The 14,147-nt window shown below is 42.2% G+C and overlaps 1 protein-coding gene across 9 annotated transcripts in view; it reads left to right on the top strand.

The window, feature by feature from the left end:
• The window catches only part of GAB2 (GRB2 associated binding protein 2), a 208,865-nt gene that overhangs the window by 162,493 nt on the left and 32,225 nt on the right, over positions 1 to 14,147 (top strand). For all 9 annotated transcript variants that reach the window (XM_063641407.1, XM_055283081.2, XM_055283082.2 and 6 more), the window contains exon 3: positions 9,744 to 9,987. In XM_063641407.1, coding sequence (XP_063497477.1) covers positions 9,744 to 9,987 — 244 coding nt within the window. The remainder of the gene's footprint in view (positions 1 to 9,743; positions 9,988 to 14,147) is intronic.

Raw genomic sequence — 14,147 nt, 5'->3', positions numbered from 1 at the left:
GAGTCTTCTCTTGGAAGGGGGATGGTGAATCATAGGCCCAGAAAGATCTCATGGGATCTCATGTTACTGCCTGCCTCTGTCTCTTTTTTCTTCCTCCGCTTTATAGTTTTTATAAACATTAGGAAACTTATATTTCTGAACTCGGGGATCTATTTATACTAGTGTTTAGTACTTTGATCCACAAATGTTTACTTACCATGCAAATAATGAATGATAATATAAACTCAAAACAAATAACAGATCTGGTCAGCTAGTGTCCTGACCAGATCTCATAGCTTGATTGCTCCTGCCCCCAGGCCGACGTTATAGAGAGTACATTTTCATTCATAGCGATACATCTTTTAATTCAGGAGAAGGGCTCTTGGACTAAGATCTGAATTCTTATTCCAGGGTTCACTTCTGACCTTCTGTGTGGCCTTGGACAAGTCTTATTTCTCTGGGCCACAGTTTCTCAAACTGTAGATGAGAGATTTGAGAGGTGGGAGGAGGGTGGTAGTGATAAATTAGAGACTGGACTCTGGGGACCCTTCCAATTGCTATATTATGTGAGTTACTGTGTAAAGTGGAGCCATTTTATGTTTGGCCTTGAATTTATGAATTTCCTCTGTCATAAATTATGCAGGCTTATGATTAAAAGTGACCTGGAGCTTTGGATCCAGCCTTGCCCTCAGCACCTGTCAGCATGCTTTTGTTTTTAGGATTTTCATATGTTCCTTGTTTTTCAATGAGCTTTCTACAGGGACCACCTATCAAATACTGTTTTCAAAATTCTTTCGTCATCCTCTCTGCACTAGAACTTTTACAATTTTACCACCATTCCACTTCTAGTAATAAATAATGGGACAAGTGTCAGGCCGACAGCCATTTATTGAGCGTTTAATAATTACTATTTACCTATATTTCATATCATCAAATCCTCAACCCTGTTGAGTAGGTGTTCTCTTTGGCATTTGACAGTGTGGGAAATGAGGTATAAAGAGATTAAAAGTTTTGCTCAAGGCCCTGTAATAAAATAGTTTCAGACCAAACACCACATGTTCTCACTTATAAGTGGGAGCTAAATGATGAGAACACATGGACACAAACCAGGGAATAACAGGCACAAGGGCCTACCAGAGGGTAGAGGGTAGGAGGAGGGAGAGGAGCAGAAAAAATAACTATTGGGTACTAGGCTTAGTACCTGGGTGATGAAATAATCTGTACATCAAACCCCCATGACACAAGTTTACCTACATAACAAACCTGCACGTGTACCCCTGAACCTAAAAGTTTAAAAAGAAAAAATGCCAATGAAAACATTATAAATTTACGAAAATCAAAAAGGGTACCCTGTGTATGGAATTATAACATTGATTCATTTATTATATGTGCTAATTTAAAGTTTATACATTCAGGCCAGGCACGGTGCTGCACGCCTATAGTTCCAGCACTTTGGGAGGCCAAAGTGGGAGAATCACCTGAGCCCAGGAGGTTGAGGCTGCATTGAGCCATAATTGTGCCACTGCACTACAACCTGGACAACAGAGTGCGACCTTGTCTCAAAAAAAAAAAAGAAAATTAAAAATTAAAAAAAATTTATAATTCAACTCTAAGAAGCTTCTTAAGAAAACCTTTAAATACATGTTTCTCATTGAGGGAAAAAAAATTAAATAAAATAGTTTCAGAACCTGTGTCTGGGAAGTCCACATCAGGGTTATTTTTGTTATACCTTGTTCCTTTGGAGCCACAGATTATGTGAAGGGCCAGAGGGAACATGGATGCTTATCAATTTGCAATTTTGATGATCCAAAGAAAGGTTTTTGGAAATATTTGCACTTTCACTTGTCACTCAAAGCCTGCTTTGCCTTTTCTTCAGTAGACCCTAACCCTTCTGTCTCTGCCCCAGAATTAAGAACCAGAGATTGTTAAAACCAAATCAGTGGATCCTAATCTGAATCTCTGTAAATGTGACTAATGAGGTCTGAGGTGGGACCAGCTCTCTGCATTTACATTTCCCAGAGATAACTTTGATGTGTACCCCTGATCTAATCCAACCTCTTCTTTTTGTAAATAGAGACAGCGAGGCTGGGGAAGATGAAATGGTGTGCCCAGATTCACTCAGCCAGTAGGCAGTAGAGCCAGGCCTGGAACCCCTTCCTTATATTTTAACTTTGCTTCCCTAGTACCATTCACCTCATAGGGCTCTTGTGGGAGTTCTTCCTCTACACAGGTGAAAAAAATTGGCTTTGGAGACTGTGAGATCTGATTCAGATTTAGGCTATGCCTCTTTCTGGCTGTGTGACCCCAGAGTTTGTTATTGATGTCTCTGAGCCTATTTTTCTTCATCCAAAAAAAAAAAAAAAAATGGAGGTAATAATATGTACCTTACAGGGTAGACTAGAGGCACATAGTAGGTGCTTAGTAAATGGCAGCTGTGATTACCACAGTCACTGTTGTCCTTTTGGTTCTCATTAATTCCCCATATACCGTCTGTACGGAGTATAATTGTGACTGAAACAGTGACAGTTACCTTCCAAGCATCCGTCATGTCTTGGAAAGCAGCTCGTACCTCTTTGGCCAATCTCAAGGTCTCAACCAGCTCCATGTGTACTCCAGGAATAGGAGCAATAACAGTAGCTAAGTACTATGCTAAATGCATGCTATAAAATGATCTCTATTCCTCACAGCAGTCCTACGAAGTACTTAGCCCTATTGAACAAGTGAGAATTTAAAAGACTTATTAACATATCCAAGGCTACAGAGCTAGGAGTTAGCAGAGTCAGACTTTGAATTCAGCTCCAGTATGGCTTTTGGTCTACCACTTTATGGGTTCTGAGACCCACTGAGGCTTGAGGGTGGGGATAAATTTTGGGGGGAGAAATAAAGATGAAAAGGGCACTGAGATAAGGGAACTCGTCATTATTTGGCCAGTCATCTTTTCCAGAAACTCCCGCCAACCACCCCTTTCCTGCTCATGTTATCACTAGCCAGTCGATGGCTGGGCTGGCCTGGGCTGGGCTCCTCGGCTGAAATCCTTCAGAGCTTTCCTGTTCTAGAGTTTTGCAAGAAGGTGGGAGGAGTGTTTGTATGCTGGGCAGGCTTCCCAGTGGTGATTGTGGAAAGGAAGGGGAGTGATTCTGTAGGGCCCTAAAAAGAAGCCAGGAAGAAGGAAAAAAAAAAAAAAAACTGTTTAAAAGAAAATAGATTGACTCAGGCATTTGTGGGCATTATCTTTAGTCTAGACTTGGAGATAGAAGCTCAGGCCAGGAGTCTAGAAACCTCCATTTTCTTCTTGTGTTTTGGGTCATTAGGAAGGTCAGTTACACAGCAAGAAGTACCAAAAACACCCCAGCCACACATTGTTTAATATCTTCCTTTATTTTCACCATTCTTTTCTTCTCCCAAGTGGTACCCAGGCAATAAAAACAAATCCTATTAATGCCTTATGCATGTGCATGGATTTGCTTCCAAACCCTTACCTCATTCACCTCCTAAAACAACCCAGTGTGACAGACAGGTAGGCTAGGGATTATCCTCCAATACTTGATAGTTATGAATTAAAGCTCAGCGACCACACATGATCTCACAGCTAGTTTATGGCAGAGCTGGAACTGGATTCCTGGTCTCCTGACTTCTGTCCCATGCATGAGGTTCACTCACTGGGAGTAAAATTTCAACCCACTTAGATCTATTCTCACTCCCCCATGGCTGCCCCCAGGTAACCACTAATCTATTTCGCATCCCTGCGGATTTGCCTCTTCTAGATATTTCACATAAATGAAATCATTTCTAGAATCACTCCCCTTCCTTTCCACAATCACCCCTGGGAAGCCTGCCCAGCATACAAACACTCCTCCCACCTTCTTACAAAACTCTAGATCTGTGGTCTTTTATGATTGGCTTCTTTCACTTAGCGTAATATTTTGAACGTTCATCAAGATAACCTATATCAATATTTTTTATTTCTATGGCTAAATAATACTCCATTGTGTGGATATATCACATTTTGTTTATCCATTCGTCAGGACATTTTGGTTGTTTCCATTTTTTGGCTATCATGGATAATGCTGATATGGAAATTCATCTACAGGTTTTTGGTGTGTGTGTTTTAATTCCATCCTTTCAGCAACCCTCTACGATAAACTGCAGGGCAAGTTATCCTAGATAGTAATAGTCCCTTTTTACAGATGAAGCAACTGAGGCTAAGTGATTTGCTGCAGGTCAAATAGCAAGCAGATCTGCCTGTAGGCAGATCTAGGAACAGAGCCAAGTCTCTCCACCATTAGCCTAATACATTTTTTTCTGTTACATGTAGCACACTATGTCGTTTTTGTTCTATGAAATGTTTGGAAGTATATTTGAAAACTTTAATTATAGGGAGTGACCCTGAGGGGTGATGGAGCCATGAATCACAGCAGTACCAGGCCTAGTAATCAGCCCTGTCCAGAATGGACATGTAGAATGTACTCCACTTACCAACGGCAAGCCATCTGAAGGGAGCAGCTTTCAGTGAGCAAAACAAAACAGCGCCAAACCCAAGTTGGCTGAAGCTCTTGCCTCCAACTGATGAGGAAAGTAAGGTAGCACCTCCCCGGAACCTCATCTGTTGGGGCACAGGCAGCTCATCAGAATTGGGGGTTGGAACCATGGAGGAAGAAGTAGCAGGGGTACTCGGCCTTCAGGGTCCAAAATGAGAAAATCTTATTCCAGAAAAATTGTCTCTGAATTTAGCTTTGTAATTATTTTTCCTGAGATAAGCAAGAAAACCTTGTTTGATGTTTTAGGTTTTATGATATATATTGGTTTCCCAGGACCGCCATGACAAATTACCTCAAACTTTACTCTCTCACAGTTCTGGAGGCTAGATATCCAAAATTAAGGCATTGGTGGTATTGGTTCCTTCTGGGTGCTCTAAGGAGAGTCTGTTTCTACCTTTCCGTTAGTTCCTGGTGGCTGCCAGCAGTCCTTGGCATTCCTTGGCTTGTAGATACATCATTTTGATCTCTACCTTGACCCATACATCACGTGGTATTCTGCCTGTGTGTTTCTCTGTCTCTGTGTCTCTTTTATAAGGATACCAGTTCATTGGATGAGGGCCCACCCTAATCCAATATGACCTCCTCTTAACTATGTACAGAGACGCTATTTTCAAGTAAGGTCACATTCTGAAATACCAGGTAGACATGAGTTTTGGAAGGACACTAGTCAACCTAGTATAGACACTAAGAAATAATCACATAAATTCAGGCAGAGATCTTTTTAAAGTTGCAAGCAGAAGTGGGATTTTGGCAAGTTTTAGTGCCAAAACAGCTTTGAAAGAATTTTTCTAGAGCTACATACTTTTTTTTTTCTTTTTTCTTTTTTTAGAGACAAGGTGTCACTCTGTCATCTTGGCTGATTGCAGTGGCGCGATCATAGCCCACTGCAGCCTCAGTCTCTTGGGTTCAAGCAGTCTTCCCACCTCAGCCTCCTGAGTAGTTAGGCCTACAGGCACACACCACCATGCCCAGTTAATTTTTTAATTTTTGATAGAGACGACTCTCACTAGGTTTCCCAGGCTGGTCTCAAACTCCTGACCTCAAGCAAGCCTCCTGTCTTGGCCTCCCAAAACATTGGGATTACAAGCATGAGCTATTGCACCCAGCTAAGCTATAGATCATTAGATGGAGCTGGCTAGTTTCATTGACATGGCTTTGTGCTGGTAGAGTAGAAATCTAAGTTTCTGTTGGATGAAGGCCCAGTTCATCCTAATCCCTACTTCATCTTATTAACAGACCTTTAAAACCTCTCTGATTTTGACCACAAGAAACACGCATCTTTGGATGTTTGCGCCAGGGAAAATTATTTTTTCAGTATGATCAGTTAACAAATGTGTATTGAATACGTACCATGGCTGGGGCTGTTCTAGGCACTAGGGGTACATAAGTGATAGAAGGTGTTCCATGTACCTATGACATTCAAGATTTTATAGATGTTATGTGTATTTCATTCTTTTCATCCTTATAGCTGCTCTATGTTGGTTTGTAAATAAGGAGACTGAGACTCTGAGAGGTGAAGTGACTTCCCCAAGTATGCAGCTAAATAGACTGAGTCACAGATATGACTCCACAGGCTGAGCTCAAGGCAGGGGCTGCAGAGGTGAGGATGGGTCACTCTTCTTTTATTTATACTCACAGCCAAAGCATTCAACATAGGGGGCATGAAGGATGCATTTGATGACAAGGCAGAATAAGTAGGTTGTGTCAATGGCATTTCTTGTAATACTAAGGAAACTTAACTTTATTCTGAAGGCAATGAGGAGTCAGTGAATGTTACTGAGGAATGATGATTTCTTATGGTGTGTACTTTCTTTGATCAACACGTATGTATTGAATTGTGTCACACACTGGGCTTAATCATGAGGATAAAACCATTTCAAAATCTCTGCCATCACTGTGTTTACAGCCTGATGTACAAAGTGATGAGAGAAAGGTTGGTATTTTCCTGGAATTTTATTTGAAACACAGGGAAGCACAGGTAAGAAACAAGGTTGAAGAAAGAAACAGGAAAATGTCTTTAAAAAAAAGAGGCTGGGTGCAGGGCCTTATACCTGTAATCCTAGCCCTTTGGAAGGCTGAGGCAGGAGGATTGATTAAGGCCAGAAGTTCAAGACTAGCTTGGGCAACATAGTGAGATCCTGTCTCTACAAAAAAAATTTAAAAATTGTCCTGGCGTGGTGGTGCATGCCTGTAGTTCTGGCTATTCGGGAGGCTAAGGCAGGAAGATTGCTTGAGCCCAGGAGTTCGAGGTTATAGTGAGCTATGATTGCACCATGGCACTCCAGCCTGAGCAACAGAGCAAGACCACGTCTCTAAAAAAGAGAGCTTTGGCTGGGCGTGGTGGCTCACGCCTGTAATCCCAGCACTTTGGGAGGCCGAGGCAGTGGTGATGGAGACCATCCTGGCCAACATGGTGAAACCCCATCTCTACTAAAAATACAAAAATTAGCTGGGCATCATGGCGCACACCTGTAGTTACAGCTACTCAGGAGGCTGAGGCCGGAGTATCACTTGAACCCGGGAAGCAGAGGTTGTGGTGAGCCGAGATCGCACCACTGCATTTAAGCCTGGATGACAGAGCAAGACTTTGCCTCACAAAAAAAAAAAAAAAAAAAGATATTTGTAAGTCATCTGAGGTATAACAGAAGAGTTTTAAGAGGGACAGTGACATAATGACGTGACATGGTTGCTGAGAAACAGAACAGTCATAGATAATGCCTGGACTTCTGGCTTGGAGAACTGATTGGATGGTGATGATGGACCTCACCTGAGACAGGGAATATGAGTGATGAAGAGGTCAATTTAGATTGTTGAGTTTGGCCCACTAGTGGGATATCTGAAGGGAGGTGCTCAGCAGGTGAAGGGATATATAGCAGGGAGTCCCGGAGAGAGAACTGAGCTAGAGATGAAGATTTGAGAGTTGTCAGCGCATAGGTGGTAAGTGAAGCTGTGGAAGTGGACAGGATTACCCCCTGGAGAGTCTCCAGCGGGAGAGAGAGGCTATATAGGAGGGTCTAGAGTGGAGCCCTGATGAATGCCTCCACTGAAGGGGCAGGCAAAGGAAGAGGAGTCCAACGAGACAACAGAGAATACAGAATCTCACCAGAGGCTTGCTTTTTGCAGGTTCCCTGTGTCTTCTTAGGCAGTAGCTTGTGTTCTTTCCATGCCCCTGTGGCTACTCTCTCCCATAGTGTAAACCCTCTCTCCTCCACTATTAGAGAGTTCATCTTGCAAATCTAATGGAGTAATGAGCCATCGATTCTGTTAACAAGTGTCCAGTTTACTGAAAGACTTGTAATGGGAGTTCATTTTTGGGGTCAATACAGCTGTCAACGGAACAGTTTTTCCCCAGAGGCCCATCAGCTTTTTCTGTTGTACACTGGCAGAAGGTGTCCTGCCCAGCACCAGAAATGCCTGGATAGTAATTAATACTGTAGAGCATTAATGAGCTGGTGATCCTGCCTAGGACCATGAGAAGGGTACAGCCTGAGATAGGTCAGATGACAGGGAGTAGAAGGTGAACTGTGTCCCCTCTGACATGAGTTGAATAACCCTAGAAAATCAACACCACCAAAACGTTAACCCACCAGCTATCATACTGCCTAAAATTACATCTTTAAACTTTCATTTCTTTTGAACAAGAAGTTTCACTAGTGGAATTTTTGACTGCTGAATGAATGTGTTGTGTTTGCTTAGTCTGCAGACATGAACTAAGAACCTGCTATGTACCTTGCCTTTATTAGGTAAATGCTGGGACTGTAATGGTAACAACATCACAGTCACTGTTCTCAGAAAGCCATGGGTTAGACAAGGAAGCATAGTGACCATGGATATAATGGGAGCATGGGCCATGTGCTGTTGGCACACAGAAGAAGAGGCAAGTCCAGGAAGATTTTGGAGAGAATATGATATCCGTGTAGGGTCTGAAAGTCTGCATATGAGTTTGCCAGTAGAGTAGAGGTGAAATCCAAGCGGAAGGAACAGCAGAAGCCAAAACAAAGAATCATAAAAGAGGCTGGTGTGTTCAGGGACTGATGATGCTTCCATATGCCTTGTTTATGGGTGGAGAAAAGCAGGAAGTAGGTCAGACTGTCAAAAGCCTTGTATGTTATGCTAAGGAATTTGGACTAAGCTTAGAGAGCCAGCCAAATGAATAATGTCCTTGGCTTGGGGTGTAGTACTATAAGCTATTATCTGTCCTTAATACCTCACTTTCTAACACAACAGAGGAGAGTTTGAGATAAGAGGGAAAATGACCAATAGACAGGGAGTGGTGGGCGGTGGGGAATGTAACTGTCCTTGGAGGTCTTAGGAGGCCAGGCAGGAGCAGCTGGAGTCCAGTCTTAAGGGACAGCTCCAAATGCATTTGTGCTTTTATCATTAATGCAGTAAGGCACAGTCCAGAGCCTCAATTAGTGAGTCTTCAGTAAGCAAAGCCTCATTTAACAAAGCCAGCCTTAGCTTTTTTTTCCCTGTAATTAGATGTTTAAATTTCTTTTTTTTTTTTTTTTAATTTCAACTTGTTTTTCAGATGCCAGGGTACATGTGCAAGTGTGTTACATGGGTATATTGTCTAATGCTGAGGTTTGGCCTTCTGTTCATCCTGTCACCCAAATAGCATTGTACCCCATAGGTAGTTGTTCAGTCCTTGTCCCCCTCTCTCCCTCCCTGTTAACATAATCCCCAGTGTCTACTGTTTCTGTCTTTATGTACATGTGCACCCTGTATTTAGCTCCAACTTATAAGTGAGAACATTAGGGTATTTGGTTTTCTGTTTCTGCATTAATTCACTTGGGATAATGATGTTCAGCTGCATCCATGTTGCTGCAAAAGACATGATTTCATCCTTTGACGACAGCAGGAGCCACCAAAGAGTGGGAAGGTGGTAGTACTCATTACTCTAGAGGCAGACCTTGCCTGAGGGTCAGGGTCACACTCCTAGACCACAGGTAGCCATACTTCCTGGAAGTGGGGCAGATATGGCCTAGATTGTGATAGGAAGTCACCTCCGGGATACCCCAGAAGCAGTACAGAGGTAAAGAGGACCTCTTCTTCAGCCAAGATGGCCAGGAGGGCAGCAAGGGGCAGGTATGTGAGAGGGAGAGAATGCTACTGCTGGATTATTGCCTCTACTCTTACTCTTTTTTCTTCCTCTGACAACTCACTTTGGGATAAGGATACATTTCCTCCCTTTTTCATTCACAGAGCTATTTCTCCTTTTCACAGACTCCCTGAGAAACGTTTCCTCAGCCGGTCATGGCCCCCGCTCTTCTCCAGCTGAGCTCAGCAGCTCTAGCCAGCACCTTCTCCGAGAGCGCAAGTCCTCAGCCCCATCACACTCCAGCCAGCCAACTCTGTTCACGTTTGAACCCCCTGTGTCAAACCACATGCAGCCCACCTTGTCCACCAGCGCACCTCAGGAGTATCTCTACTTGCACCAGTGCATAAGCCGAAGAGCAGAAAATGCAAGGTAGGAGGCTGCCACAGCCATTAGGTGGGTTAGTGACCACTCACAGGGCCTAGTACTTTTCAGTCCTTGCTTTTTTAAAGACAAGCAAAACATTATATTGTTTGAGGTAAACAAACACATCTATGACAAAACGTAATTTTTTGCTTCTGTAGCCTTCATATTTTATTGGCATCATCTGTGTTGCTACACAGTGATAACTGGGTTCCAGAGAAACCTTCCATTATCAAAAATCATGCTATAAAAAATGTTTGATTTGGAGGCAGGGGTGAAGGCATTAGAGGACACAGTTTCCGAATTGCAAAAAAAACAGTCAATTTATTTGTTGGCCTTAAAAGTATAGCTATAAAACCATAACATTGTTGAACAAATCCATACCTTGCTTTTGCTCTAGAACTGCACTGTTCTGTATGGTAGCTACTACCTGCGTATGTCTACATAAATTTAAATTAATTAAAATGAAATAAAATGTAAAATTCAGTTCCTTAGTTGTACTAGCCACATTTCAAGTCCTCAGTAGACACATATGTCTAGGGGCTACTGTACCAGACAGCACAGATACAGAAAATTTCCATCGTAACAAAGTTCTAGAGCAAGGACTCCCTGCTCTAGGATAATGGTCTTTTGTTTTTCTAACATCATCAGCTCTTTCACAGGTGCAGAACCTGTAAATATATTTATTATGTTTTATTCTCCTTGTTAGGGTAAGCAAAAGTGCAGAGCTGATAGGCATTGCCAGAGCTAATTCCCAGTTGCTACCATAGCCAGCAGATTACAAATCACATTTTAATTAACTTACAAGATCTAATTCATGTTATGACAAGGCAAATAGAAAAATGACTGTACTAATGTATTACTTGATTTTGTCCTTGAGAATACTTTCATACATAATCTCATTTGAACCAATCAACACACTGAGAAGTAGCCAGTATACAAAATTTATCTCCATTTTAAAGATGAAGAAACTGAGAATCATGACTAATAAATAGCAGAGGTTGGGCTAGAACCCAGGTCTTCTTGTTTCTGGTCCTGTACTCTTTTCTCTTCACTATGCTACCCTACTTTTGTTTTTCTGAGTCATCTGCTGTCACACAGAAGAGGCCCCAACACTCAATCTTAAGGCTGCCTCAGATACCCATTTTCATGAAGCAACATGATTGATTTGTTTGTGAACTTTCACTAGTTCAACTTCCATCAACTTATACATGAAGAGCTGAGTCCTAAAAAGACAGAGTGAGTTAGCCAAGGTCACTGAACTAGTTAGTGGCGTACCTGATTCTCTCGAATCACTGACCAGAGATAGGCAGTATGGTATAATGAAATGCATGTTCAGGCTTTGGAGTCAGTTGGATATGGGTTCACATTCAGGTTCTTTTACTTTCTTTGTGATCTTGGGCCAATTATTTAACCTAATTAACCTTCAATATTCTTATCTTCAGAATGGGAATAACTAACTCAAAGGCTTACTAATGAGTGTAAAATGATAAAACATACATAAAATAGTAGTAGAGAGTAAATACATTTTACCTGTTCTTCTTATGCCCCGTCCTCTTCTACTACATATACAACTGCCCGGGAGCAGAGAATGTGAGGTCTTAAAATCATAGTTCTAGTGAAAGGCAAAGTACTTAGCCGCAGTGCCTTGCAGACTTTAACATGCATGTGAAATACCTGAAGATGTTACTGAAATGCTCACTCTGACTCAGCAAACCTGGCCTAGGTCCTGGGGTCCTTTCTAATAAACTCCAGATGATACCAGTGCAGCTTGTCTACAGCTCACACTTTAAGTAGAAGGCTTTATATAGTATTAACAATTGCCGCCGCCACCACTCCAGTGATCCTGCTGACGCATCAGAGAACAAACGTAGAAACATCTCTGCTTGAATTAGCCATTAGGGCCCACTCTCTGCACCCCTACCTCCTCTGTGAAATCTCTATTAATCTTCCTACCTGGAATTCACTTTTTCTCTGAATTGCCACAACAGTTTTTTATTCTCTCTGTCTCACAACATTTGGAACTTTCTGCCTTGTAGTATGGATTTTTATATTAATACATTACTATTACTTGAAGATGGAGCTCACAGTAGGTGCATAATAATTTGAACAAATCCATGTTGTAGAGGGATAGCCTAGTAGAAGAGATAGAACTTTATGCAGCTGAGGAAGTCACATTGTTGTAGGCCTTTGACCAAGCCATGTTCTTCTCTGTGGTGGTTTTCACTTGTGTGGATGAGGGAATGAGAGGGTAATGAGCAGGATCTCAGGGAGACTTTTGGAGAAAATAAGTTCAAATAATGTTTGCAGCATTCCAAAGGAAGTTGGAGGGTAGGAAGGAAGCTTTCTTAAATCCAGAAAGACTATATATTTTCTTGTAGTAGTGGAGTTGCTTGCATCATGCTAAACCTACTGTAATAATTATAAACTCTGGACAAAATATTAAAAAATAACTTTTTTAAGGCCCTGAAGAGCAATAAAAAAGGCAGAAACTGCAAGAGATCTGAGTCTTGAAAGAAGTGAAATTCAGTTTACATGGCTTTTCGTATGATGTTCCAATAACATATCATCCAGAATATTCAGTATACAATGAGAAAATGCCAGACATATGAAGAAACCGTATACATTAACCCATAGTTGAGAGAATTCGATATCTAGAAAGAGATCAAAATAAACCCAGATTTTGGACCCAGCCTACAAGACTTTAAAATAATTATGTTAATTTTTTAATCTATGGGGGGTAAAGGTATAATAGGTGAAGAGATGGTGGATTTTAGGATGGATATAGAAACTGAAAAAGAATTGGGCAGTTCCAGTTCCACTATGGTGGCAGAAGCCACCACAGGCTTTCCTTCCCACTGATTACAACTAAAAACTCAGGACAAAATCCAAAGTGCAATACCCAAAGACTCTGAAAGATAAATAAAAGGAGATAGATTGTAAAAGGGCGAAGAACTTGTAAAAGTGACTACACAGAGATGAACTTTTTGTCTTTCATGGATTTGCCTCCAGATTGGGCCCCATCACAAAGTAGCACAGTGCAAATGGCTAAAATGTCATAAAAACCCCATCTTTCTGAGTAGGGGAACCAGAAGAGGAGCCCCACTGGGGCTGGAAGGAGCTAGTATTCCAGAATGAAGAGAGCTGGAGAAGGGATCTTCTAACTCTGGGAATGAAACTACGTGAGTCTTAGGATCACCTTGGGCTACACATGTGTGGGACAGACCGAATCGAGTGTGACAAAGGCTATGTGAACTGAATGAAGATTTGAACTACCATACACAGGAGGAGAGACAGAACTTGCGGTCTGAGCCTAACCAGGTTGATTTCCTATAAAAATATCACTTCTTGGCCGGGCGCGGTGGCTCATGCCTATAATTCTAGCACTTTGGGAGGCTGAGGTGGGCAGATCACCTGAGGTCAGGAGTTTGAGACCCGCCTGGCCAACATGGTGAAACCCCATCTCTACTAAAAATACAAAAATTAGCTGGGCTTGCTGGTGGGCCCCTGTAGTCCCAGCTACTCAGGTGGCTGAGTCAGGAGAATCGCTTGAAGCCAGGAGGTGGAGGTTGCAGTAGGCCGAGATCACCCCACTGCACTCCAGCCTGGGCGACTGAGTGAGACCCCATCTCAAAACAAACAAAAAAATAGCACTTCTCCATGGGATTATAACAGAACCCAGCCCCTACACAACATCATGTTCACAGCATTCAGGATCTGTAATCCAAAATGTCTCAGCATATTGAAAACCAGAAAAATATAACCCATTCTCAATGGAAGTCACCGGTACAAACCTCAAAATAACCCAGATGTTGGAATTATCAGACACAGATTTCAAAGCTCCTATGAAAGCAACATTCCATGTAATAAAGGAAAACACACTTGAAACTAATGGAAAGAAAAAGCCCTCTGCCGCCAGGCACTGTGGCTCACACCTGTAATCCCAGCACTTTGGGAGCCCGAGGCAGGCGAATCATCTGAGGTCAGGAGTTCAAGACCAGTCTGGCCAACATGGTGAAACCCCGTCTCTACTAAAAATACAAAAAATTAGCCAGGCATGGTGGTGGGCGCCTATAATCCCAGCTACTTGGGAGGCTGAGGCAGGAGAATCACTTGAACCCAGGAAGCGGAGGTTGCAGTAAGCCGAGATCGTGCCATTGCACTCCAGC

The sequence above is a fragment of the Symphalangus syndactylus genome, chromosome 6 (assembly GCF_028878055.3).
Source record: "Symphalangus syndactylus isolate Jambi chromosome 6, NHGRI_mSymSyn1-v2.1_pri, whole genome shotgun sequence".
Lineage (NCBI taxonomy): Eukaryota > Metazoa > Chordata > Mammalia > Primates > Hylobatidae > Symphalangus > Symphalangus syndactylus.
This window is presented reverse-complemented; position numbering and strand designations above follow the sequence as displayed.